The 24,234-nt window shown below is 36.7% G+C and overlaps 2 protein-coding genes across 2 annotated transcripts in view; one reads left to right on the top strand and one right to left on the bottom strand.

Moving 5' to 3' along the window:
* Positions 1-14,297, top strand: part of acss2l (acyl-CoA synthetase short chain family member 2 like) — a 15,895-nt gene extending 1,598 nt beyond the window's left edge. The window contains exons 3-18 of the mRNA XM_079379155.1: positions 2,696-2,787; positions 2,926-3,029; positions 4,139-4,211; positions 6,804-6,879; positions 7,290-7,371; positions 7,526-7,663; positions 8,413-8,583; positions 8,744-8,877; positions 10,293-10,425; positions 10,695-10,751; positions 10,836-10,916; positions 11,005-11,113; positions 11,973-12,041; positions 13,031-13,207; positions 13,293-13,367; positions 13,447-14,297. Of these exons, the coding sequence (XP_079235281.1) occupies positions 2,696-2,787; positions 2,926-3,029; positions 4,139-4,211; positions 6,804-6,879; positions 7,290-7,371; positions 7,526-7,663; positions 8,413-8,583; positions 8,744-8,877; positions 10,293-10,425; positions 10,695-10,751; positions 10,836-10,916; positions 11,005-11,113; positions 11,973-12,041; positions 13,031-13,207; positions 13,293-13,367; positions 13,447-13,574 (1,699 nt within the window). The 3' untranslated portion in view covers positions 13,575-14,297. The remainder of the gene's footprint in view (positions 1-2,695; positions 2,788-2,925; positions 3,030-4,138; positions 4,212-6,803; positions 6,880-7,289; positions 7,372-7,525; positions 7,664-8,412; positions 8,584-8,743; positions 8,878-10,292; positions 10,426-10,694; positions 10,752-10,835; positions 10,917-11,004; positions 11,114-11,972; positions 12,042-13,030; positions 13,208-13,292; positions 13,368-13,446) is intronic.
* Positions 14,298-17,818: 3,521 nt separating this feature from the next.
* LOC306846063 (microtubule cross-linking factor 1-like) overlaps positions 17,819-24,234 on the bottom strand; it is a gene marked incomplete at its 5' end in the record, with an annotated part of 60,964 nt that continues 54,548 nt past the window's right edge. The window contains one exon of the mRNA XM_079379153.1: positions 17,819-19,925. Within this exon, the coding sequence (XP_079235279.1) occupies positions 19,707-19,925 (219 nt within the window). The 3' untranslated portion in view covers positions 17,819-19,706. The remainder of the gene's footprint in view (positions 19,926-24,234) is intronic.

Genomic DNA, 24,234 nt, shown 5'->3' with positions numbered 1-24,234 from the left:
CAGAATAATCATTGTTGTCAAGTTAGCTATGTGCTGAAGTATTAATAGTCTTGTGGAACAAGGGGTGTCATGTAACTGCTGTTATATACAGAACCACTCAAGTCATATATCAATCACCTGCTTTACACCATCATTTAACCATATTCTAACAAATTGAATCTCACAAAAACTTATCTAGGTCATATTTCTCCCCAAATTTGTAAATAAATAAGAAATTGTATAGTGCATATATTAAAATAACACTTTTTTTTTATGACCATTAACATTATTATGATTGCTTTAATGGCAATTATGCCCTTTTCATCTTAAATTTGTCTTAAAAGTTGTTTTTTTTGCAATTTGCATTATTCATAATTTATTCTCATTAATGTAGTATAGTTAAAAAGTAATATCAATTAATATACATATAAAATTGTATTATTAATCTTTAATTTTCATCTTTATTTTATATATATATATATATATATATATATTTTAAAGCAATTATTTAAGCAATTTAAGCTTAAATTAGCTTCCTGCGGCTATAGTTCTTACAGTCTATAGTCTAGACCGTCTCTCTCTGGCTCGTTACATGAGGTGGTTTTGGCAGAGCGTCTCCTAACAGATGCCAAGACCCGAAGCATGCGAACCATGCTGAGGCGACACTTCAGTTAGACATTAACCATCAAGTGCTAACGGAGGACACAGGGATTCACTCGTAAAAGCAATATGGACAATACATATCCTCAAACATTTACACAAAACATGATGCAATGTGCAACCTCAGAGGTCAGCATCAATTCTTTATGCATGCAATCCATTCATAACCTAAGGGGTCGCTTTGCTTAAAAACTGTTCATCCTGTTAGCAGTCCATCATGTTCTTTCCTTTTTTGGACGGCCAGGTGCAGATGCCCAGTAAACCGAGGCTGAGAGCTCTCATGATTTGCGTTGTCACGATGTTCCCTGCGTTGCATGAATTTGCACATCAGCTACTAACCTAAAAGCAGCAACTCTTGCACAAAAAAGCACATTGTCTTCAGAAAATGTGAAATTCTAAATCTAAAGTGTGGTTTAACAAGGCATGTTGCCATATTACAATCTATTTAATTGACTTGTGCAATAAGTGAAGCCCACTGGCCAAACGCACAGCTGACGGACGTCCAAATCTAATGCAGGCAGCAGAGCCAAAGTACAGCCCTGTTCCTGTAAAAATGAGACGCGTACAGTGGGGTCCAAAAGTCTGAGACCACACTAACAATCAAAGTCTAAATTCACTGTGGGAATAAACAGTTTTAGGACTTAAAACAACAAATGAATAGTATGGCATAAAACAAAGACGGATTGTTTCAAATTCTGCATTATTTCTAAATGAGAATTCAGATGTGAGTAAATGAGTGATGATCCTCATTCAAACAGATATTTTCTTTTTTTGCTTCCATTAAAGCACAAGATGCTCTTTGGAGCGAAATTATGCGAATGTTAAAGAAAAAGGGCGAGACATTGTCATACATGTTATTTTTTCCCCAAACAGTACTGGTTTAGTATTCCTTATATATTGATGTAGCGCTTATTAATATCTAAATTAATTTTAGGAATTTTGTTTTGCACTTTTGTCATTTTTATTAGTTTTGTTTTTAATATTTCTACACTGTAAAAAAAATCAAATTAACAAAATGTTGGAAGGGCAAAAATATTTAAGTTGAACTAATTTTATTGCTTGGCCTTAGTTGAGAGGACATGTTATATTAAGTCTACACAAATATTTTTGAAAAACATTGAATGGTTATTTTCAAATCCAGTTAACAATTAGCTTGTCACGTGTCGGTTTCCTTTTAGTTCTGTTTTGCCCTTATTTGGTATTTCCTGTTCTTGTTTCCAGTCATTAGTTAATCATTGTTTAGTCCTTTCACCTGTTTTGTGTTAATCATCTCGTTTGCTCATTAGTTTGTGTTCTTTATAAGCCTTCAGTTCAGTAATAGTCTTCGTCGTGTCTCAAGCTAAAGTTATGTTTATGCTGTTAATTCTGTTGTTAATACGTTTGTACATTAAAAGAACCTGTTCATCCTGAATCCCTTGCCTCCTACGATCAGCAACGCATAACATAGCTATGCTAATATTGACTAAACTAATAAAAGCACGTGCACATAAATCTTCAGTATAGGTTGAGCCAATTAAAAACAATTCAGGCAACACTTTGAAGTCAGAAATTCACTGAACGTAAAATTTCTGTGGAACTAGTTACTGAATAATATATATATAATAATATATATTACATAGTAATATTATATATATATATATATATATATAACATGATTATAAAAGTAATTTTAATAAGTAATCTTATTTATTTCAATTATTTGCTAATGCATTTTAAGTTTTTCATCTAGCATTTGTTTTATTTAAAAAAAAAAATCAATTAATGAAAACAATTTTTGACAATTTTAGTTTAGTTAACAATAACAACAGTGCATTCAACTTTTTACTCAAATTGCTGATAATGCAATTTGTCATGATGTATTAAATGCAAAATAGAAGCTTTTTTTCTACAATCGGTCTCAGACTTTTTGCAATTGCAAAATCATCTGAAACGCAGATGAAATTTTGGATTTATTATCAATAAAGTATGTTCAAGAGGCCAGCACACTGTATTGCATAAGGAAGGCCATGAATCCATTATTTCCTAATGGTTTAATATTGATCAATGTTTTCATCAGGGAGGGAAACTCACCTGATCATCACCAGACCATCACCTACAACCAGCTGTTGAGAAACGTGTGCCGATGTGCCAATGCATTGAAGCTGTTGGGTAAGACCATCCTCCATCTCTGCGTTTGAGTTTGAGTCAATGCAAATCCAATATTAGTGCCTTCAGCCTGAACCTCTGACATGAGTATTGTTCCTAATGTAATTCAGATTTACATTGATGTTTATTTCTGTGATCCAGGTGTGAAGAAAGGAGACAGAGTCGCCATCTACTTACCCATGATTCCAGAGCTGGTGTACACGATGCTGGCCTGTGCGAGAATCGGGGCTGTTCACTCGATAGTGGTGAGCAGATTTACAGATCTGTAGTAGTTTTACATTAAAGAACTGTTCTGGGTTTTAAAGGAATAGTTTGTCTGAAAATGCAAATTTGCTGAAAATGCACTCACCCTCAGGACATCCAAAATGTAGATGAGTTTATTTCTTCATCAGAACAGATTTAGAGAAATGTAGCATTCCATCACTTGCTCACTAATGGATCCTCTGCAGTGAATGGGTGCCGTCAGAATGAGAGTCCAAACAGCTGATAAGAACATCACAATAATCCACACCACTCCAGTCCATCAGTTAACATCTGGAGAAGCAGAAAGCCGAATGTTTGTGAAAAACAAATTCCTCATTAAGATGTATTGTTTTCTCCGGAGAAAAAGTCATCTTGTCTGATTCAGCACCATTTACAAGCCAAAACAGCCCAAAACAAATATGTCGGTGGATTTTGATGTGAGAGACATCATTTGGCCAGAAGCAACGGTTTGACATTAAAAATGTCTTAATGATGGATTTGTTTCTTAGAAACATGCAGCTTTTGGCTTTTCAAGATCTTAACTGATGGACTAGAGTGGTGTTGGATTACTTGTGGATTATTGTGATATTTTTATCAGCTGTTTGGACTCTCATTCTGACGGCACCCATTCACTAGAGAGGATCCATTGTTGAGCAAGTGATGGAATGCTACATTTCTCCAAATCTGATGAAGAAACAAACTCATCTACATCTTGGCTGACGTAAAATGAGTACATTTTCAGCAAATTAACATTTTTAGGTGATCTACACCTGTCGAGGATGGTCTGAAGGAGAGTTTAAACTCGGGTCAGTATTTAGCACGGTATCATTAATATGCATGAAATGAGTACAGCCTCATTTACTCTGCCAAGACTATTTCTGCCCGCCAAGCCTCTTTAACCATGTAAAGGTTATAGATGGTGCTAAAAATAACACACAAGTGCTTTCCAGGGTAGTTTATATCTGATATCAAAGCCTGTTTTTAAGTTTGGATGATGACCCTGTTTCAGTCGGACTGTAATTGTATTAATTTGTATTGGAAACTCAGATATCCATATTATTTATCTTGAGCATGCAGTAGCATTTAACTCACTCCTGTCTTCCTCATTCAGTTTGCAGGTTTCTCGTCTGAGTCTCTGTGCGAGAGGATCATGGATGCTCAGTGCAACATCCTGGTAACAGCAGGTAACATCAAGTGTTTTATTAAGGTGGTCTGGATCTGTGTGTTTGGACTGACTGTATGTTTATTGGGTTTGTTTAGTAGATGAACTCACAATGAGCTGTTACTGATAAGCTCGAAATACGGTAAGTGATAAGATATTGTGACGAGAGATGTGATGTGACGTTTACAACACCGGAAATCCTGTGTAGTCGGTAGTCACCCTTTGGGCTTCAGTGAAGTCTGAATCACATTTTGTAGCTTATTCAGGTTTGTCATTCATGAAAGAAATGATGCACCAAAGTTTTTGTTTGACATTTTGGTGCAGGTAAATCTGAAATCTGATTTATGGATGAAAAAAAACAGAAATGTATTTATATATTTAATTTTTTTTTCATATAAAATGTATAATATAAAACATAAATATATATATATATATATATATATATATATGCACAGTGGCCAATTTTTTTTTTGATCCCCTGCTGATTTTGTACGTTTGCCCACTGACAAAGAAATGATCAGTCTATAATTTTAATGGTAGGTTTATTTGAACAGTGAGAGACAGAATAACACCAAAAAAAATACAGAAAAACACATTTCAAAAAAGTTATAAATTGATTTGCATTTTAATGAGTCACAGAAGAATTTGACCCCTTCGAAAAACATGACTTAGTACTTGGTGGCAAAACCCTTGCTGGCAATCACAGAGGTCACAATCACAGATTTTGTCCCACTCCTCTTTGCAGATCCTCTCCAAGTCTTTAAGGTTTCTAGGCTGACGTTTGGCAACTCGAACCATCTGCTCCCTCCACAGATTTTCTATGGGATTAAGGTCTGGAGACTGGGTAGGCCACTCCAGGACCTTAATGTGCTTCTTCTTGAGCCACTCCTTTGTTGCCTTGGCCGTGTGTTTTGGGTCATTGTCATGCTGGAATACCCATACATGACCCATTTTCAATGCCCTGGCTCGCTTCAATGCCCTGGCCCTGACGGTACATGGCTCCATCCGTCGTCCCTTTGATGCGGTGCAGTTGTCCTGTCCCCTTAGCAGAAAAACACCCCCAAAGCATAATGTTTCCACCTCCATGTTTGACGGTGGGGATGGTGTTCTTGGGGTCAAAGGCAGCATTCCTCCTCTTCCAAACACGGCGAGTTGAGTTGATGCCAAAGAGCTATGTTTTGGTCTCGTCTGACCACAACACTTTCACGAGTTCTCCTCTGAATCATTGGCAAACTTTAGACGGGCGTACATGTGCTTTCTTGAGCAGGGGGACCTTGTGGGTGCTGCAGGATTTCAGTACTTCACGCCGTACTGTGTTACCAATTGTTTTCTTGGTGACTATGGTCCCAGCTGCCTTGAGATCAGTGACAAGATCCTCCCGTGTAGTTCTGGACTGATTCCTCACCGTTCTCGTGATCAGTGAAACTCCACGAGGTGAGATCTTGCATGGAGCCCCAGGCCGAGGGAGATTGACAGTTATTTTGTGTTTCTTCCATTTGCAAATAATCGGAACAACTGTTGTCACCTTCTCACCAAGCTGCTTGGTGATGGTCTTGTAGCCCATTCCAGTCTTGTGTAGGTCTACAATCTTGTCCCTGACATCCTTGGACAGCTCTTTGGTCTTGGCCATGGTGGAGAGTTTGGAATCTGATTGATTGATTGCTTCTGTGGACAGGTTGTCTTTTATACAGGTAACAAGCTGAGACTTCCTTTAAGAGAGTGCTCCTAATCCCAGAGCCTTACCTGTGTAAAAGACACCTGGGAGCCAGAAATCTTGCTGATGAATAGGGGATCAAATACTTATTTGACTTATTTGACTATTTAAAATGCGAATCAATTTATAACTTTTTTGAAATGCATTTTGCTGTTGTTATTCTTTCTCTCACTGTTCAAATAATCCTACCATTAAAATTATAGACTGATCATTTCTTTGTCAGTGGGCAAACGTACAAAATCAGCAGGAGATCAAATAATTATATATCTGTGACCCATTGACATCACCAGACTCTTGCTCTCATCCTTTGAAATGCTTTTCCCAGCCTTTAATGCAGCCGATTCCAATTGTTGCTTGTTTTGGGGAGTTTCTGCCTTTACTCTCCTCTTCAGCTGGTGAAATTCATGTTCAATCAGATTTAAATCAGGAGATTGACTTGGGCAATCTAAGACTTTCCATTTCTTTGCCCTTATAAACTCCTTGACTGAACTGGCAGGGTGTTTTGGGTCATTGTCCTGATGCAATATGAAGCACTTCCCAATGAATCTGGTGGCATTTTCTTGAATATTGGTAGGCAAGATGGTTTTGTACCCTTCCAAATTCATTCTGCTACTGCCATCATACATTAAGTAAAGTTTAATAATTTTAAGAATTGTTTCTTTATTCGAAATAGTATTATATTAATATTCTTAACATATTAAATATACTACTATTAATATTAAAAAAGTATGTTTTATAAATTTTTTTCCAGCAACTTGCAACCTTATAAACACACTTGTTTCCTAAAGGACTGATAAAACCTGTGCATCATCCTAAAGTCCATCTTTCTCCTCACCTCTCTTTGTCTTCCTATCTCATGTGTTTTTGCTCTCTCTCTCTCTGTGTTTGTGTGTCCTACAGATGGTGTTTACAGAGGTGACAAGCTGATAAATCTGAAGAAGATTGCGTCTGAAGCTCTGGAGCGCTGTAAGGAGAGGTACGTCCCTGTCTGCTGCTCTCTGCTATCAGAGGAACCTGTGTTTACATCAACCTCTTACCCATCCATTACTAACACACACACAATCACAGATTGTCAGGGGTTGCCGAGCAACAGCACAGTTTGGAACCCTTCGCTTCCTCTCACCATGGCAATGTGAAATGATACACGCGCATCATAGAGCACACAGAAAGAATGTAACACGGGTGTGGATTTGTAAAATGTGACTGAATGATGATGTCGTTGATTTGGCACAATTGATGGTATTACGTAATAAATGACATAATGCCATGATGAAAACATTACTACTATTATTCATACTTACTCATAAGAGCTTAGAACAGTCAATATGCACAACATTTTTTTTCTTTTAAATATTATTTTATGTTCGTGTTCTCTGTCTCGCTCAGCATGGCCTCGTGTGTCCAGAAGTGTGTGGTGGTTAAACATCATGCCTTCAGAACAAACACTGATGCTTCCAGCAAACTACAGGTTTGTCAAACGGTCAAGTTTTATTGACTACAGTATATGATGGTTTTCTATCAGGAAAAATTCAAATAGTACAAATTTAAAATTCTCTTATATGCAGCACTTAAATGAATGACCAAACTATTGTCTCTTGTGTGTGTGTGTGCATGTGCACCAGACCCCGTGGGATGAATCATGTGACATTTGGTGGGATGATCTGATGGACGGTGTGTCAGACGAGTGTGAACCAGAGTGGATGGACTCAGAAGATCCTCTCTTCATACTTTATACCAGCGGCTCGACCGGAAAACCCAAGGCAAGGGACTTCTCACCTAAAACTGATATAATACACAGTGTACAGCATATACATACACTAAAGTGCATAAATTCAGCTCAGTATGATTAATACTGATATTCAGCAAGGTTGCATTAAATTGATCAAAAGTGATAGTAAAGACATTTATAATGTTACAAAATATTTCTGTTTCATATAAATGCAGTTCTTTTTAACTTTATATTCAATCACAAATGTGTTTCCACAAAAATATGAAGCAGCACAACTGTTTTTTAACACTGATAATCAGAAATGTTTCTTGGGCAGCAAATCAGCATCTTAGAATGATTTCTGAAGGATCATGGGACACTGAAGACTGGAGTAATGATGCTGAAAATTCAGCTTTGATCACAGAAATAAATGACATTTTAAAATAATTACAATAGAAAACAGTTATTTTAAATTGTAATAATATTTCACAATTTCTAAAATATTTTGATCGAAACATTGTCTAAAAATGGCAAAATAGCAATATTTATTTCCAGAATGTTAACTGGACTTGAATTAATGTGACAGCAATTTTAGTATGATATAGTTTAAAGAAGTTTCAGCAGCACGTACTATTTTGCTTCACATACTATTCTTATAAAAGACTAAGATAAGATAAGATAAACTTTATTTGTCCCCGAAAGGAAATTTCAGTATGCAGTATATACTGCACACACAGTGTACACTAAGCAGTGTGCTAGTATTCATTCATTCCAGTGATTCATTCCTTCATTCCTGTACAGGGGGTCATTCACACCGTCACTGGCTATATGCTCTATACATCACTGACCTTCAAATATGTTTTTGATTATCACCATGATGATGTTTACTGGTGCACAGCAGACATTGGCTGGATAACTGGCCACTCCTACATCACTTACGGCCCGTTAGCCAATGGTGCCACCAGCGTGCTGGTAAGAAATCTAATGCAGAATATTTACTTGCACAAACAGGGAAATTGTGAACTTGTTTCTGCAATATTCAGCACAGCTTTCACTGTCATTATAAAGTCAATTTAATCTAAGACTCATCATTTATCAGAAACGGTTTGAATGAGAGTGATGTGGTGTGTAGTTTGAAGGTGTGCCGGTGTATCCTCATGTGGGCAGACTGTGGGAGATCATTGAGAAGTACGGAGTCTCTAAGTTCTACACCGCACCCACTGCTATAAGACTGCTGATGAAATACGGGAGAGAACCACTGCAGCGGTGAGCACATACACACACACACAGCACACACACACAGCACACACACACAGACACACAGACACACACACACAGACACACACAGACACACAGACACACAGACACACAGACACACAGACACACAGACACACACACACACACACACACACACACACACACACACACACACACAGACAGACACAGACACACACACACACACACACACACACACAGACACAGACAGACACACACAGACACAGACACACACACACACACACACACACAGACACACACACACACACACACACACACACACAGACACACACACACACACGGGGACCAAAAAAAATGTACCCAAAACGACAAGGATTTTGGATATTGCTATCTTTGTAGAGACATTTTGTCCCCATAACACAGTATATACACACAAACTGTATATACTGTATGCTTTACGGGGACTCTCTCTCTCTCTCTCTCTCTCTCTATATATATATATATATATAATATATGAAGAGTTTATTTGCAAAAACAGATTTTTTTAAATGTTAAAAAATCTATTTTTTTTTATGTAAAAAAATCATGTTTTTTTATTATGTTATCATGTTTTTATTGTGTTTTATTGTGTTAGTTAGCGGGGGTTTTTTTAAAGTTATTTTTTTACCTAGTCAAAATAACCCAACTGCAGTGTGATTGAGATTAATTAAAATGCACAAGGAAAAAACATGATTTTTGAGAATTGTTAAAAAACGGATTTATCTGTTTTTGCAAATAAACTCTTCATATAGAATCAAAATTTACACACACACGCACAATTATTATTATCATTAATACTTTTAAAGTATGAAACATAATTTTTACAAATATTGTTTTTATTGTACAAATATTGTTTTTCCCTAACCTAACAGAAAAAATATTATTAATAACAATTATTATTGTAAATAAAATTACATTAAAAAAATAACAATTAGTGTGAATATGTTATAATAATATAATATACATATAATAGTTGTAATGAATAATTATATACATAAATATTACTATGATTGTATTATACAAAGGGTTGTCCTCCAGGGGGCGCTGGAGGCCTCAGAAAACCAAAGCCATCATGGAGCAGCATTCAAATCTCTGGATGTTTTATTTGACTTATTAAAGATATTGCAACAGGTCAGCTAGTCCTGCTGTGATCTGGTAGAGATGTTAAGTAGTGAGTTAGTAGCCGACAGTGTTGAACTCACACATTCATGTTGTATGTCGAGGCTCTCACACATCTCTCAGTGGTGTGATAGAGCTCACAGAGATTATGAACAATTACCTTCTGTGAATATTGTTACACAACATACAGTTTGTGCTTCAGACATAGATCATTTTTGTCTGTTTTGAGATATTCTACAAATATTGCAAACTAGTTATGTGAGTAATCTTGGATCTGTCTGTGTCAGGTATGATCTGTCCAGTTTGCGTGTGTTGGGTACGGTTGGTGAACCCATAAACCCGGAGGCTTGGCTTTGGTATTATGATGTTGTGGGTCAGCAGCGCTGTCCGGTTATCGACACCTTCTGGCAAACAGAGACGGTAAAACATTTATAATGACCAAAACCAAACATGACACACGTGTTTTATGTTTTATTGCATTGGTCTTTGTTGTTATGGATTAATGTAATTTAGTTTTTTACTTGTTGGACCCCAGGAAGAATAGCCTTGGTAGTGGCTAATGGGGATCCAAATAAACAAAACAAATAAAAATAAACTCCCTCGTAAAATCATTCAGTATTATTGCTTGTATAAAATGTCACATAATACGCACTAATGGTCAACTAATAATAAGTTTGTTGCGTCGGCAGGGTGGCCATGTTTTGACTCCACTTCCAGCTGCTACACCACTGAAGCCTGGATCTGCTGTGAGTCTCCTGAAAATCTGCGTCTTATGAAACTGTTAAAAATGGGGATGAGTGACTCTGATATTGAAGTGTCTTCTCTTGCAGACGTGCCCATTTTTTGGAGTCCAGCCTGCCATTCTCAATGAACACGGAGAAGAACTAGAGGGCGAGGCGGAGGGATACCTGGTTAGCTTTTCATCCTAGTTATCCCAGCTGTTATTTCTAAATGACATGAGTTTTTTTCTCTGACCATGAACGGATGTTTTGGTCTCAGGTTTTCCGGAAGCCCTGGCCAGGAATCATGAGAGGTGTGTATGGGAATCAGGAGCGCTTTGAGAGCACCTACTTCAGAAAATTCCCAGGATTCTATGTGACAGGAGATGGTAATGTAGCAACACATCCATATCAGAGCCAGTGATGGTGAATGGGACTTTTGAAAGTGGAATGTTACATTTGTGCAAAAGTGATTAATTATGATCCACTGTTACTTATTTATAGAATTTTGTTACATTCTCTCATGTCTGCAAATCCATATGGCAAAAAAATATTCATTTCTTGCCAAAATATGTTATAAATATATGCTAAATGTTGTAAAAATTACATTTAGTTTCACATTTCATAGGCCAAAATATATTTCAAAATGAATTCCAATCAGAGTGTTATGTTACAGATCTATTAAAAAAATGATTTCTTCCAGGACAAAAAATATATATTATTTTTATTATTTTAATTATAATTAATGATTATAATGAAATATATATTTAAATAATAATAATAATAAAATAAATATCAGACAAGTTACTAATTTGAAAAAGTAATTTAGGTATTATGATGTAAGGTTGCTTTACATGTTTCTTCCAGAAAGCAATCAAATTAAAATCTCATCTAATGAAAGGGACAAATTATGATGAATTTTGCAACTAACATATTTTATATGGACTTGTGTATCTCATGCATAATGAAAAGTATTATGCATTGCTTGCACATTTACCCCATACCAAAAAAAAAAAAGAGAAAAAAGTAATGCACTACTTTACAGGTTACATCCAAAAAGCAATCTGACTGAATAACATGCAGTTACTTAATATGTGTTTGTCATGTGTGCTCAGTTTTTAATACATTACCAGTCACCATGTAGCTGTTTCAGCAGCGTCACCAAACTTCAGCAGTCACTATTTACAGCATGAGTTGTTGCTGTGTCGTATGGCAGGATGTACTGCAACCGTGTCCTTCTGTCCTCAGGCTGCAGGCGGGACAAGGATGGATATTACTGGATCACTGGCCGGATCGATGACATGCTGAACGTCTCTGGTGAGATTCTGCTTCGGTGCTGTCACCTGGCGGTTAGAGAAAACATATTCGTTTTCCTCATTCCTTCTCAGCATTCGAAAGGCTAGCATTCGTATGTAATATGACATATTTCCAAGTGAAAAAATATGAATGAAATACGAAATATTTTCAAAACACAGAACACGGAACAGGACATTTATTAAAATAGTAAATAGTTTTATTTATCTTTTAGAGTACTAGATAGCAGCTTATATATATATATATATATATATATATATATATATATATATATTTATACATATACATGGGTGGGTGGGCAATATGCTAATGTTTCTTGTTAAGTAAAGATATATGTGACCCTGGAGCACAAAACCAGTCTTAAGTCGCTGGGGTATATTTGTAGCAATAGCCAAAATGACATACAGTACATACATTGTATGGGTCAAAATTATCCATTTTTCTTTTAGGGCAAAAATCATTAGGATATTAAGTAAAGATCATGTTCCATGAAGATATTTTGTAAATTTCCTACTGTAAATATATCAAAACTTCATTTTTGATTAGTAATATGCATTGCTAAGAACTTCATTTGAACAACTTTAAAGGAGATTTTCTCAATATTTAGATTTTTTTGCACCCTCAGATTCCAGATTTTCTAATAGTTGTATCTCAGACAAATATTGTCCTATCATAACAAACCATACATCAATGGAAAGATTATTTATTCAGCTTTCAGTTGAGGTGTAAATCTCAATTTAAAAAAATTGACACTTATGACTGGTTTTGTGGTCCAGGGTCACACACACACGCATATATATACAGTATATATATATATATAAATATAAAAGTTTAGAAACATTATGATTTATGAATGTTTTTGATTAAGTCTCTTCTGCTCACCAAGGCTGCAATTATTTTATCAAAAATATGTGCTGAATAAAAGTATTTAAAAGAACAATCATACAGACCCCTTTATGCAGACTTTTGAACAGCAGTGTGTGGTCTCTCAGGTCATTTGTTGAGCACAGCAGAGGTGGAGGCGGCTCTGAGCGAACACCCGTCGGTGGCTGAAGCGGCGGTGGTCAGTCGGCCTCATGCAGTGAAGGGAGAGTGTCTGTACTGCTTCGTCACTCTGAAAGACCACAAAGAGTTCAACCGCACGCTGATGGAGGAACTAAAGAGAAAAGGTCAGAGGTCATGATCACATTAAACACTGACAGAAAATACAATCTGAATCTATGCCACGCTTACTAACATGAGTTTTTCATTCAGTGAGGGAGAAGATCGGACCAATCGCCACCCCAGATTTCATCCAGAACGCTCCAGGGCTTCCCAAAACCCGTTCAGGTACTGGGATCTGCATTTTCAGTTTCTCCCCACATCTCCGCTTTCACTCCTAAACTCAAGCTTTTCACCCGTCTTGCAGGTAAGATCATGCGAAGAGTTCTGCGACAAATCGCCCGGAATGAAAAAGACCTGGGTGACCTTTCGACCCTGGCCGATCCCAAGGTCGTGGAGGTGCTGTTCAGCCAAAGATGTGAGGCGGCAGCATAAATGCAGCTGTTTTCCATCTCTTTTGATGCCTCTGTGTGTCACCTTGTGTGTGGTAAAGACTGTGGGTTTGGGTTAGAAAGGGCTCTGGTTCTCCTAGATCACATCTAATGGGGTGCAACTCCTTTCGTGAATCAGATAAAACAAACAACAATCACAAAATGAAGTGTTTCATGAAACCTCACCTCTTGACACTAAACTTCCCATTTCAATACAGTCAGATTTTCATTGATTTTTTTCTATTCTGTCAGGGGATATATTATGTAAATATTTTTTCTTTGTGATGTTTTTCAGTGACACCAAAATGTACTTACATTTGCTTTTAATTGCATCCATAATTGCAGTTTCTCTCACTAAATTATTTCATATCACTTAAACAATTTTATAGTAGACAACAGGAGAATAAAATAATTTCATTTCACAAAAGAGATCAGCAATATTAGAAATTTTAGTTTTGAACTTTGAACCTTGCAGGCTTGACTATGTTGAGGTTTGATTTCATATGAAACGATTGTGAGAGAAATGTGCAGTTTTTTCATGGCATCTTGTCCTGGATGAATAAGCTTTTACTTTGACAGAAATATTAGTTCCATGTAGTTTGACAGTAATAATTGCACATTTCTGTTTTATGTTTTTAATAAAGCATATATCTCACTTATTTGCATTCATTAAAATCTGTTTTTTTTTGCTAGTTTTGTTGAAATATGTACATAAAGCTCATATTTTAACAACAACAAAAAATATTTATGACTATTACTATTTTTAATATGAAATTGCTTTGTCACTTTTCCCCTGAAGTTTTCATTACTCATTAATTTATTATTTTTTTAAAGAAGGTGCATTTTAATAATGAATTATTTTATTTATGCTAAACCCCAACTCTAAACCTTAACCTAAAACAAACCTGATGATTTGAAAGTAGATTTAAAGTAAAACTTGATTTGACTGGTTTATGATCTATTCAGTAGTAAAGAGCACGTCAATGTCATATATCATCATAGTTTTTAGCATTTCACTTAATTTGTTAGGTTGATATGGCCCTCACAAATAGCCAAACACACACCCACCCACACACACACACACACACACACACACACACCCACCCTTGTGGCTCTTTGAGAAAAACACTCCCTTGACCCCTCTCTATCTGGACATGGAGTACTTCTGTCCTGTTTTGTTCTGCTGAAATCTTAATCTTTCCATGTTTGCAGGCGATGGAAGATTATGTTCTTTATCAAAAGATCATTTTTTTTCAAGCTCTGATCGGGTCATCTCAGTTTTCTTCCTGTTTAAGCTCCATCACAACAGATGCTTCCATGAAACAGCGTAATATTACAAGAGCTTGAAAAATCATACGATTTAAATAAGATCTATAAATAAGAAGTCTTTTCTTAAGAGTTTTACATCGTAACAATGTTAGTGTTATATCATCATTATATCCAACTGTTATGTAATATATTTACCAGGATTTATCACAGACATTTTCCTGATGCTCTGGTGTATTTAAATTAATTTTGCATCTATTGTGTGTAATATTTGTTTTTATGGACGCACTTGAGGGCTGAATGAAGCAAACAGAGTTGACATAACTGTACAAATAGATGCAAGCTGAGAAAAATCTGCATCAGAATATCATGACATCACTTTGGGCTGCAGTGGTGCCGTTACCATGACAACAGTCATCTTGGCAAGACCCTTAATTTTAACAAGAGCGTGCAAAGGTTTAGCAGCCCGACAATGACTGTGCCATCTGCCGCTCACACACACACACACACACACACAGGTTGGTTTTTGTGGTTTATGGGGACTCTCCATAGGCGTAATGGTTTTTATACTGAACAAACTGTGTGTGCTATTGCCCTACACCAACCCTACACCTAAACTTAGCCCTCACAGGAGACTTTGTGCATTTTTAGATTTTCAAAAAAAACACCATTTAGTATGTTTTTTAAGCCTTTTGAATCACGGGGACATAGGCAGTGTCCTCATACACCACCTTCATATTGTAATACCTCTGTCATACCCATGTCATTATACAAATTTGTGTCCTAATAAACCACATAAACACACACACACACACACACACACACACAGTCTTGCAAGACTCAAGTCTTCTGGCTCCAGATCACCTTCTGCTGGGAGAACAACAAACACTGGCTTTCACGCTATTATACTGTGTTCAACTGAATTACAGCTGGAAAATCATTCAAAGTTCTGCCAATCTGGGTGGCTAGAGAGACAGGAGATGAAAGAAATTAAATGAAAGAAGAAAAGAAAGAAAAACAGAAAGAAATGCCCAGACAGACAGATAGACGAATGGATGGATGGATGGATGGATGGATGGATGGGTGGATGGGTGATAGATAGATTTGTAGTTTGTTTTGATTGACAGCTGCAGTCATCTGAATGTCACTCGTGGGGTTCAGAGCTCCACAGATCCGATCACATATTTGATTACAGATTCTCATCCACACAGATTGGATTAATGTTTAGGAGGACTCTGAGAGGACGGAGATGTTCACGCTTGTGTAAGATCGGATGTGGAAACCCATTACCACGATGAAGAAGATTAGCTGAAGCAGCAGTGAAAGTCCAAACACAAAGGTACACAGCAGATCTGAAACACACGGACGGACAATTAGATCAACAGATGGATTTGTTTGAATGAGATCAGAGTAATTATCTTATCAGGACCCAAGAGTCCAGCACAGACTCAAACGAGATCTCAAATGCAATCAGTCTGCAGTCAGTTATTAGCGCTGTTAGGAGAGTATTACAGCTATAGTATAAGACTGAGATATTTTTAACTTTAAACGTCACTGTTCTGGCCGTTATCCATAATCCATAATAGCACTTCCTCTAGTGAAAAAGTCCATCACCTGTTGTTCTCTCTTATCAAAATCCACACACACATTTGTTTAGAGCTGTTTTGGCTTGTAAACAGTGCTTGATCTGTGTATATTTCTCTCTCGATTCAGACCAGACAAGAAAGCAATATCATATTCATATTTTAGCTGGAAGTGACAGTTTGAAGTTAAAAACAGCTTAATGAAGGGTTTGTTTCTCTCAAACACGCAGCTTTTGTCTTCACAAGATGTTAACTGATGGACTGGAGTGATTACTTGTGTATTATTGTGATGTTTTTATCAGTTGTTTGGACTCTCATTCTGACGGCACCCATTCACTGCAGAGCATCCACTGGTGAGCAAGAGATGAAATTTCTCCAAATCTGTCCTGATGAACAAATACACTCATCTGCAACTTGGATGACCAGATTTTAATTTTTGGGTGAACTATTCCTTTAAAAGGACTTAAAAGTCCCAATAAATGCCACCTTTGTGTTCTCTTGTATCAGCAGTTCCTGATGTCCAGATGCAGTGATTATGTAACAGTTCAAAGCCTCACTTATCTCTCAGGTGTTGTTAGAGTAACATAATACAGTCCGTGACCTTCCCCTTCAGCATCTGATGTGATCCCCCTCTGAGTCTGAGAGTTTATAATGACACAGCACTCGCCGCTTTAATCTCAACTGTACAAACTCACACTCGACACTGTGTTACACTGAAATGAAAGGATTTTAGAGTTCTAGGAAATCTCCTTACAGCGACCCCATGCCTGCAGATCACTGACTTTCTGTCATCCACCCGCTCATGTCCTCAAACCGTCTTTCAAAGTTTTAAGCTTTACTGCTCATTTTATGACCTGCAACTATCAGCAGTTTCTCTCGTCCCTCTGAAGTAGGTTCCAACAAATAATGCCATATTAATTTAGACATATACAATTAATAGCTTCACTATTGTACTATGGTAATACAATGATATTCTTGAAAGTACGTAAGATTTTTAATGTTTTTGAAAGCAGTCTCTTCTGTTGCACATGCACATGCTGACTCAGGTCAAAAGTGTTTAAAACAGTTATCATTTATTTTGTAGTTTTGATTTCTGTATTATCTATGTGAATATTAAAATCTCCTGCAATAGCAAAACAGTCAAACTCTGAGGAAATCATTGATAACAGTTCAGTGAGCCCTTCAACAAAGGCTGGAAAATATTTTGGAGGCCTGTAAATAATGATAAACAGAGTGCGTGGAGCTCCTTTCAGCACAATACTTAGGTATTCAAAAGACAAATACTTACCAAATGACACTTGCTTGCATTGACAAACATCTTTAAACAGAGCAGCTACACCTCCACCTCTCCTAAATATATACATATATATATGAAATAAATCCATAAACAGCATTTTTTGTAAATACACATTCAATTTATTACCAATTTAACGCTATCATTAGACATCTGACAGTGACTTCATTTAAAACATTCATAATTTTTTTTCTTTTTCCTCCAAAGAAAGATCTGAATTCATAATAACATCTATACAAAGACCAGTTAATAGGTACAATAATGGGCTTAAAAAGTGTTCTTAATTGTGTCAATGCAAATTCAATGGCAATGAAAATGACACGAGCCGCCACACACGGTGAACGGCAGTGTGTATGTGAGTGTGTGTGTGTGTGTGTGTGTGGGCTTACATCATGAGCTTTATCACAAGGTACAACAGCATCTGAGTACATGCACTAAAGTGCTAGTGTTTAAAGGCATGCATATCAAATATGATATCTGCACAACTGCTGTCCAAACCCTAGTCAACACATCCGGAAGAAACGTGCACTGGATTCCTAGTGGAACAGGTGTCATAATTTGGAGCCAATCCTAAAGTATCGTATACATTCTGATCAAATTCAAAAGGAATAGTTCACCCAACAATGAAAATTTGCTCGCCCTCAGGATATACAAGATGTAAATGTATAACATTTCACCAAATCTGTTCTGATGAAGAAACAAACTCATCTATATCTTGGATGGCCTGAGGGAGAGTACATTTTCAGCAAATTTGTATTTTGAGGTGAACTATTCCTTTAAGGTTCAGTGAGCAATGTTGCACACTTTTAATTTTGAAATTAGATTTGTATCACTTTAGTCCCATTATCTGTTGAAAAACGTCTACAGTAAGAAACAATGCAGTGCTAAAATGTTACAATGAGTTGCTAAGAAACAAACAACCAATCATAGACTGCCTCAATGGATGGCTAATTAAATATTCATGCATTTAAATCTCAGATCTGAGGGAAACATGTTGAGTTTTATTTTTATTCTTCGTTTTTTTCAGCACGTATCATCCAGAGCAGTTTTACATGTTACACTTAAACTCCTTTACAACTGGTTTCAAATTACAATGTAGCTTCCAAATGGAATCCTGCACATATTCCTTCAGGATTTTGTGACTTGGGAAATGTGCATAAGGATAATCAGTGTCAACATACTCTCCTGTCATAGTCGAACATTCAGTTTTACATTGGGTTTTAAAATACATTATGATTGACATCATGTATCATTCGTCCCTGTCGAACTAGTGTGTGTTTTCTCCTTTAGTTTTGATCTAATTCTCTTTACAAATACAACTGAGTCTTTTAAATTCAAGCATCAAAGGTTTCCAACGAAACGGGATGTGCGCGGAAATTAAGAAAATAGTTTTATAAACTATATACATGGAACATAATTTAACAAATGATATTCACCCCTCCAAAATAAACAAAAAACAACACATGTAAACTTTTATGCTGTTCCCACAAACGTTATTACTATCCAGTTTGATTTTTCAGAACAACTGAAAAGAAGTTTGCGGCTTCATGACCAACACATATCGAGTGGTATGTATTGCATACATGTACACGGACACACACGGGTACGGGACCGCTGCGAGGTCACGCGTGTGTAGGCACCTCTTATGGAACACTTTGCGGTGTTTTGCGTCAGTACATTCCAGGTCCTTGATAATTTCCGAAACGGAATGTCTAGAACTGTTTCCGATTGGATCAGTTCAGCTGGTGCTCACAGAACTCTGCCCTCTAGTGGCAGGGCAGTTAAATGGTTTTTAAAAAGGTTCTTGATGGTTCCGTCGCTCTGGCGGTGTGCATACGTGTGGTCAGGAATAGGAAGGTAAAGGAGAGTGAAAGCATAAAATACAATCCTGATTTATCACCATGTTTCCCTTTTTTGGGCATTTTAGAAGTGACATTCTAAACTACTATTCTACATCTTGATTGTGGTGACAGAAGGATGTAGTCTAGCCTGGTTAAGGGAAAACCTCCTGACCGGGCTCCTCTGCCTCCGGGATGGTCTGAACCGGTCTGACGGGCAAGGGGAAGCGGAACCTCTCCCTTCGGTCTTTGTAGTTGGGCGAGGATGAGGGCGAGTGGGCGGCCCAGCGGGACGGAGGACGGCGGTTGGCAGGACGAGCCGGACGCAGGAAGCAGGAGTCCAGAGGTGGAGCCACTGGCGAACGAGGCAAGTCCTGCGTCAAGAAACAAAACATAAGCTTTCAAACTTTTTTCTAACCAAGTTTAGCTGTTATTCGCTGGTAAGTCTGCAACAGTGTTGTTATTGTCATTATTTGAAATAAAGCCGAAATAAAACAAAATATTACATTAAAAAAACTTGAATGAAACTGCATTCTGCAATAAGCTTAGGAGAAGAATAAAAATGAAGAATAAAAGAATAAAAGAATAATGAAGAATAAAAATGACTAAGACTTAAAAAAATGACTAAAACTGAAATAAAAAAAAATCGAAGTAAAAACAAAAACAAACAAAAACTTAAAAATGCTTTCGTTATTTGAAATAAAGCTGAAATCAAATCAAATAAAAAATATATATATTAAATGAAAAGTTGAAATTTTGAAATGTTGCCTTGGCAACTAATTGAAATAAAGTTTAAGTACTAAAATTAATAAAACTGAAATAAAGTTTATCAAATGAAAAAAAAATATATATACTAAAAATTACTAAAGAAATGTATTCAAGCTAAACAGAAATATTAAAAACTAAAACTAGTAAAATTGTCAGGTGTGGGTAAAGGGATGAGAGCGAGGACTCACTTGCAGGAGGAAATAGGTTTTTTTTTAATAATAAAATTAAATCAACAAACAAAAACTACTACAAAAACAGACTGGCAAGGCAATTAAGGCAAGGCAAGGCTTCAAACCGGGTAACATCGATGACAAACTGGCACAGGACTGCAAACACAAGGAGATTATAAAGAGAGAAAATTAGGAGGGTAACGAAATAACACAGGTGGGGCAAATTAACCAATAATCAGAAAACAAGGTGGGTGGGGTCAAGACAATTGACATGAGAGCACATGGCACATAGAACCAAACAAGACAAGCCATGTGCTCACACGAAACAAAAACACTAGCACATGGCCAGCAAAACAAATCACTAGCCATGTGCAAAACAGGACACGAACACGCAGCTAATGAGGAGACTCATAAGCCGCATGTTCACAAAACATGACAAACATGAAAGCACACATCCAGTGAAAAAACACAAGCTGCATGCAACACAGAACAAGACACAACAAGAGAAAGCATGCAGCCGAAGAACGAGCTGTGTGCAACAAAACAACAAAAAAGCACACGGCCGAAACCAAACAAAACACACACACACACAGAGGAGCGCACGGCCCGAGCGAACTCGAGACCGCACGCTCCTACAGCAAGAACAAACCTGGAGCGTGAGTGTCCGAACCCTGACACGAAACCAGAACAGAGTCTGAACAAGACAGGAGTGCCGGGATCCGAACACCACGCCCCAACATGAATCAGAGCACGCAGACAAGAGAGCGCGCATCACGAGCACACTCGAAGACCTGAAGACCTGACGCGCTCACCAGAAAACAAGACAAGAAGGGAGTGTCAGGGCTCTGTCACAAAACCATGAATAAACTAGACCGAAGTGACAGAACCCTGACAAAAATAGCAAAAGAACCCAACAAAATTACTAAAACAAACTAATTATAATGAAAATACAAAAATAAAAGTTAATTAAAAAGTTAAAATCTTAAAAAAATACTTAATACTATAGTATATACATAATACTAAAATAACACTGGTCTGCAAGCATTAGTGCTTTTACAGTTTAAACTTTTAACTAAAATAGATAAACACCCAATACTGTCTGTAGCAAATAGTAAAGAATAACACTCAGTTTGTTTTGATTCAGCAGAACTTTTGCTTTCTAGGAAAAATATAGTTTCAGCTTGATTTATTCTAAACAATTCTCCTGAGCGATAAAGCAAAAATTAAAAATGAATGAGATTCCAGCGTGAGAGGTGGATATTTTCTGTGGCTTGAATAATTCAGAAACAGGGATTTACTACGTCTACATGAATCTGCGTTCAGTTTTGGAGCGAGACTTTGAAGCTGATACAATGAAGCTGATGAATTTAAATGGAATTCTGCGGTTCAAGTGAAGCCAAAAAAAAAAAAAAAAACCTGAATGTTTTTGATTTTTTTATACACTCCAGTGAAATCATATCGGACATGAAACCAGTCTTGTTACTGTTAACTAAAACTAATGATTTTTCATTTTTTTAAATGTTAACTGAAATAAAGCTCAAATAAAATAAAATCTAACTAAAAAAATTTATTAAACTAATAAAAATGAGAAAAGAAAAAGCAAAATGACTGAAATTATAAATATAAATGCTAATTCAAAATATTAATGAATATTATGATATTGCATATAATTAAAACTAAAATACCACTGCATGAAACTCATCACAAATATAACAATCAACCTGAAACACACTACAGTCATAACTGCAAGCTTTGAACAAGCGTAAAGTTGTTGTTAGATGTTAAGTAATGAGACTCAGTATTAGCAGCAGATGTTAAACACTGTAGCAAAGGCACAGCCAACACCAACACCAGCCAATGACCCCAAACGACCCTAACACACCACTGTCACTGCTAGCATGCAGTAATATTGAGCAACGCTCACATCCTGTTAACACCAGACAGCAAACATTACAGTACAGTGAACTGAGAAAGCACAAGATGTTACGCTGTAGACCTTCCATCAGCTGGGTTGGTGAGGTTAAGATCCTTTGAAATGGACAAAAATAATAACATTACAAACACACAAACATGTGGCAGCCAAAGGACCTATGAAAAATAAAAAAAAATATTATATATTAATAGTTAAAATGGTTAAACCATCCAAAAAGCCACTTGTGAGTTTGACATACAGTGACTCCAAAGGTATTTGTACACTTAAAGGGACAGTTCACCCAAAAATGAAAATTCAGTCGTTTACTCACCCTCAGGTTGTTCCAAACCTCTATGAGTTTCTTCCCTCTGTTGAGCACAAAAAAAGATATTTTGAAGAATGTTGGCAAAAAAAAAAACTGTTGACGGTAGCCACTGACTTCCATTGCATGGAGAAAAAAAAAATGCTATGGATGTCAATGGCTACCATCAACTGTTTGGTTACCAACATTCTTCAAAATATCTTATTTTTTGTTTAGCAGAAGAAAGAAATTCAAATGAAAAAAAAGAAAGAAATAGAGTAAATGATGAAAGAATTTTCAATTTTGGGTGAACTATCACTTTAAGTCAATAAAAAAAAAGTGCCCAAATACTTTTAATTTTAATTTTAAATATATATATATATATATATATATATATATATATATATTACGGAGCCCCTTAGAGCTCATGGTGGTGAAAAAAATTCGGGGTGGGAGGAAAAAATATTTTTCAAATCTTTTGCGTTCTGTCGCAAAACTTTTGCGTTCCCTCGTAAAGATGTTTGCGTTCCCTCGCAAAACTTTGCATTCTCTCTATATTGCTTTGCGAGAGAACGCAAAGTTTTGCAAGGGATCGCAAACATCTTTGCAAGAGAACGCAAAAGTTTTGCGAGAGAACGCAAAACATTTGAAAAATATTTTTTCCTCCCACCCACCCCGAAATCTTTCCACCACCATGAGCTCTTAGGGTCTCCGTAATATATATAATTTAAAAATATATATATTTTAAAATGTCTATTTGAGAAACGTACTTGAATAGTTTGTGTGTATTGTTTAAAACCAACAAACAAATCAATTTGAGACACTATATATCAACCAAAGTTTTGTTGTATTTTGCCATATGAAATCCTACCCCGTGTGGATGAATATTTTGGATAATAATTTCAGTCCAATAAAAACTCTGATAGCTTTTTGGATGACTGGTTATTGGTGACGTCATTAATAATAGACGATGGGCATGCTCACACCTACATGAGGACAAAAAAAGTGTGACCACAACAAAGCACATAATTTCCCATAATGCCTAGCGGTGAAACGGTGTCTAGAAACTGCGTGGCATGCGGTGAGAGAAGTCCATTAAAAACGTGAGGTCACTGTGAGGTCAAAGATCAAGTAAGATCGGTGGAACTTACTGCACGGCGAGCACAAGCTGCGTTACAGTCCCCAGGGTGCAGTTAGTAAGACAGTATGGTTCTGGAGACAACCCAGAAAAAAAGGAGTAAACACACTTGTCAAAATAACACAACCACATCACTCAGGTTAGAGCTACAGCGGGGATCTGGCAAGTCTGGCCGGGTCGCAGGGCATCTATGGTAAAACCTGTAAAAGCAGCTCACTGTCCTTTAAATATAAACATTACAGCACAATATAGAAGTTTGGTGAATCTCAAAACTTGACCAGGTCATATTTCACCCTAAAATAAAAACAAAAAAACAAAAACCCACTGTATTTTGGCCCAATAAATGTTGCCCAATTACCATTATATATTGCGATATAATATAATAATTACTGCA

Source organism: Barbus barbus (assembly GCF_936440315.1).
Source record: "Barbus barbus genome assembly, chromosome: 26".
NCBI classification, from domain to species: domain Eukaryota; kingdom Metazoa; phylum Chordata; class Actinopteri; order Cypriniformes; family Cyprinidae; genus Barbus; species Barbus barbus.
Note: the sequence above shows the minus strand (reverse complement) of the source record. Positions and strands in the feature narration are given on the sequence as shown.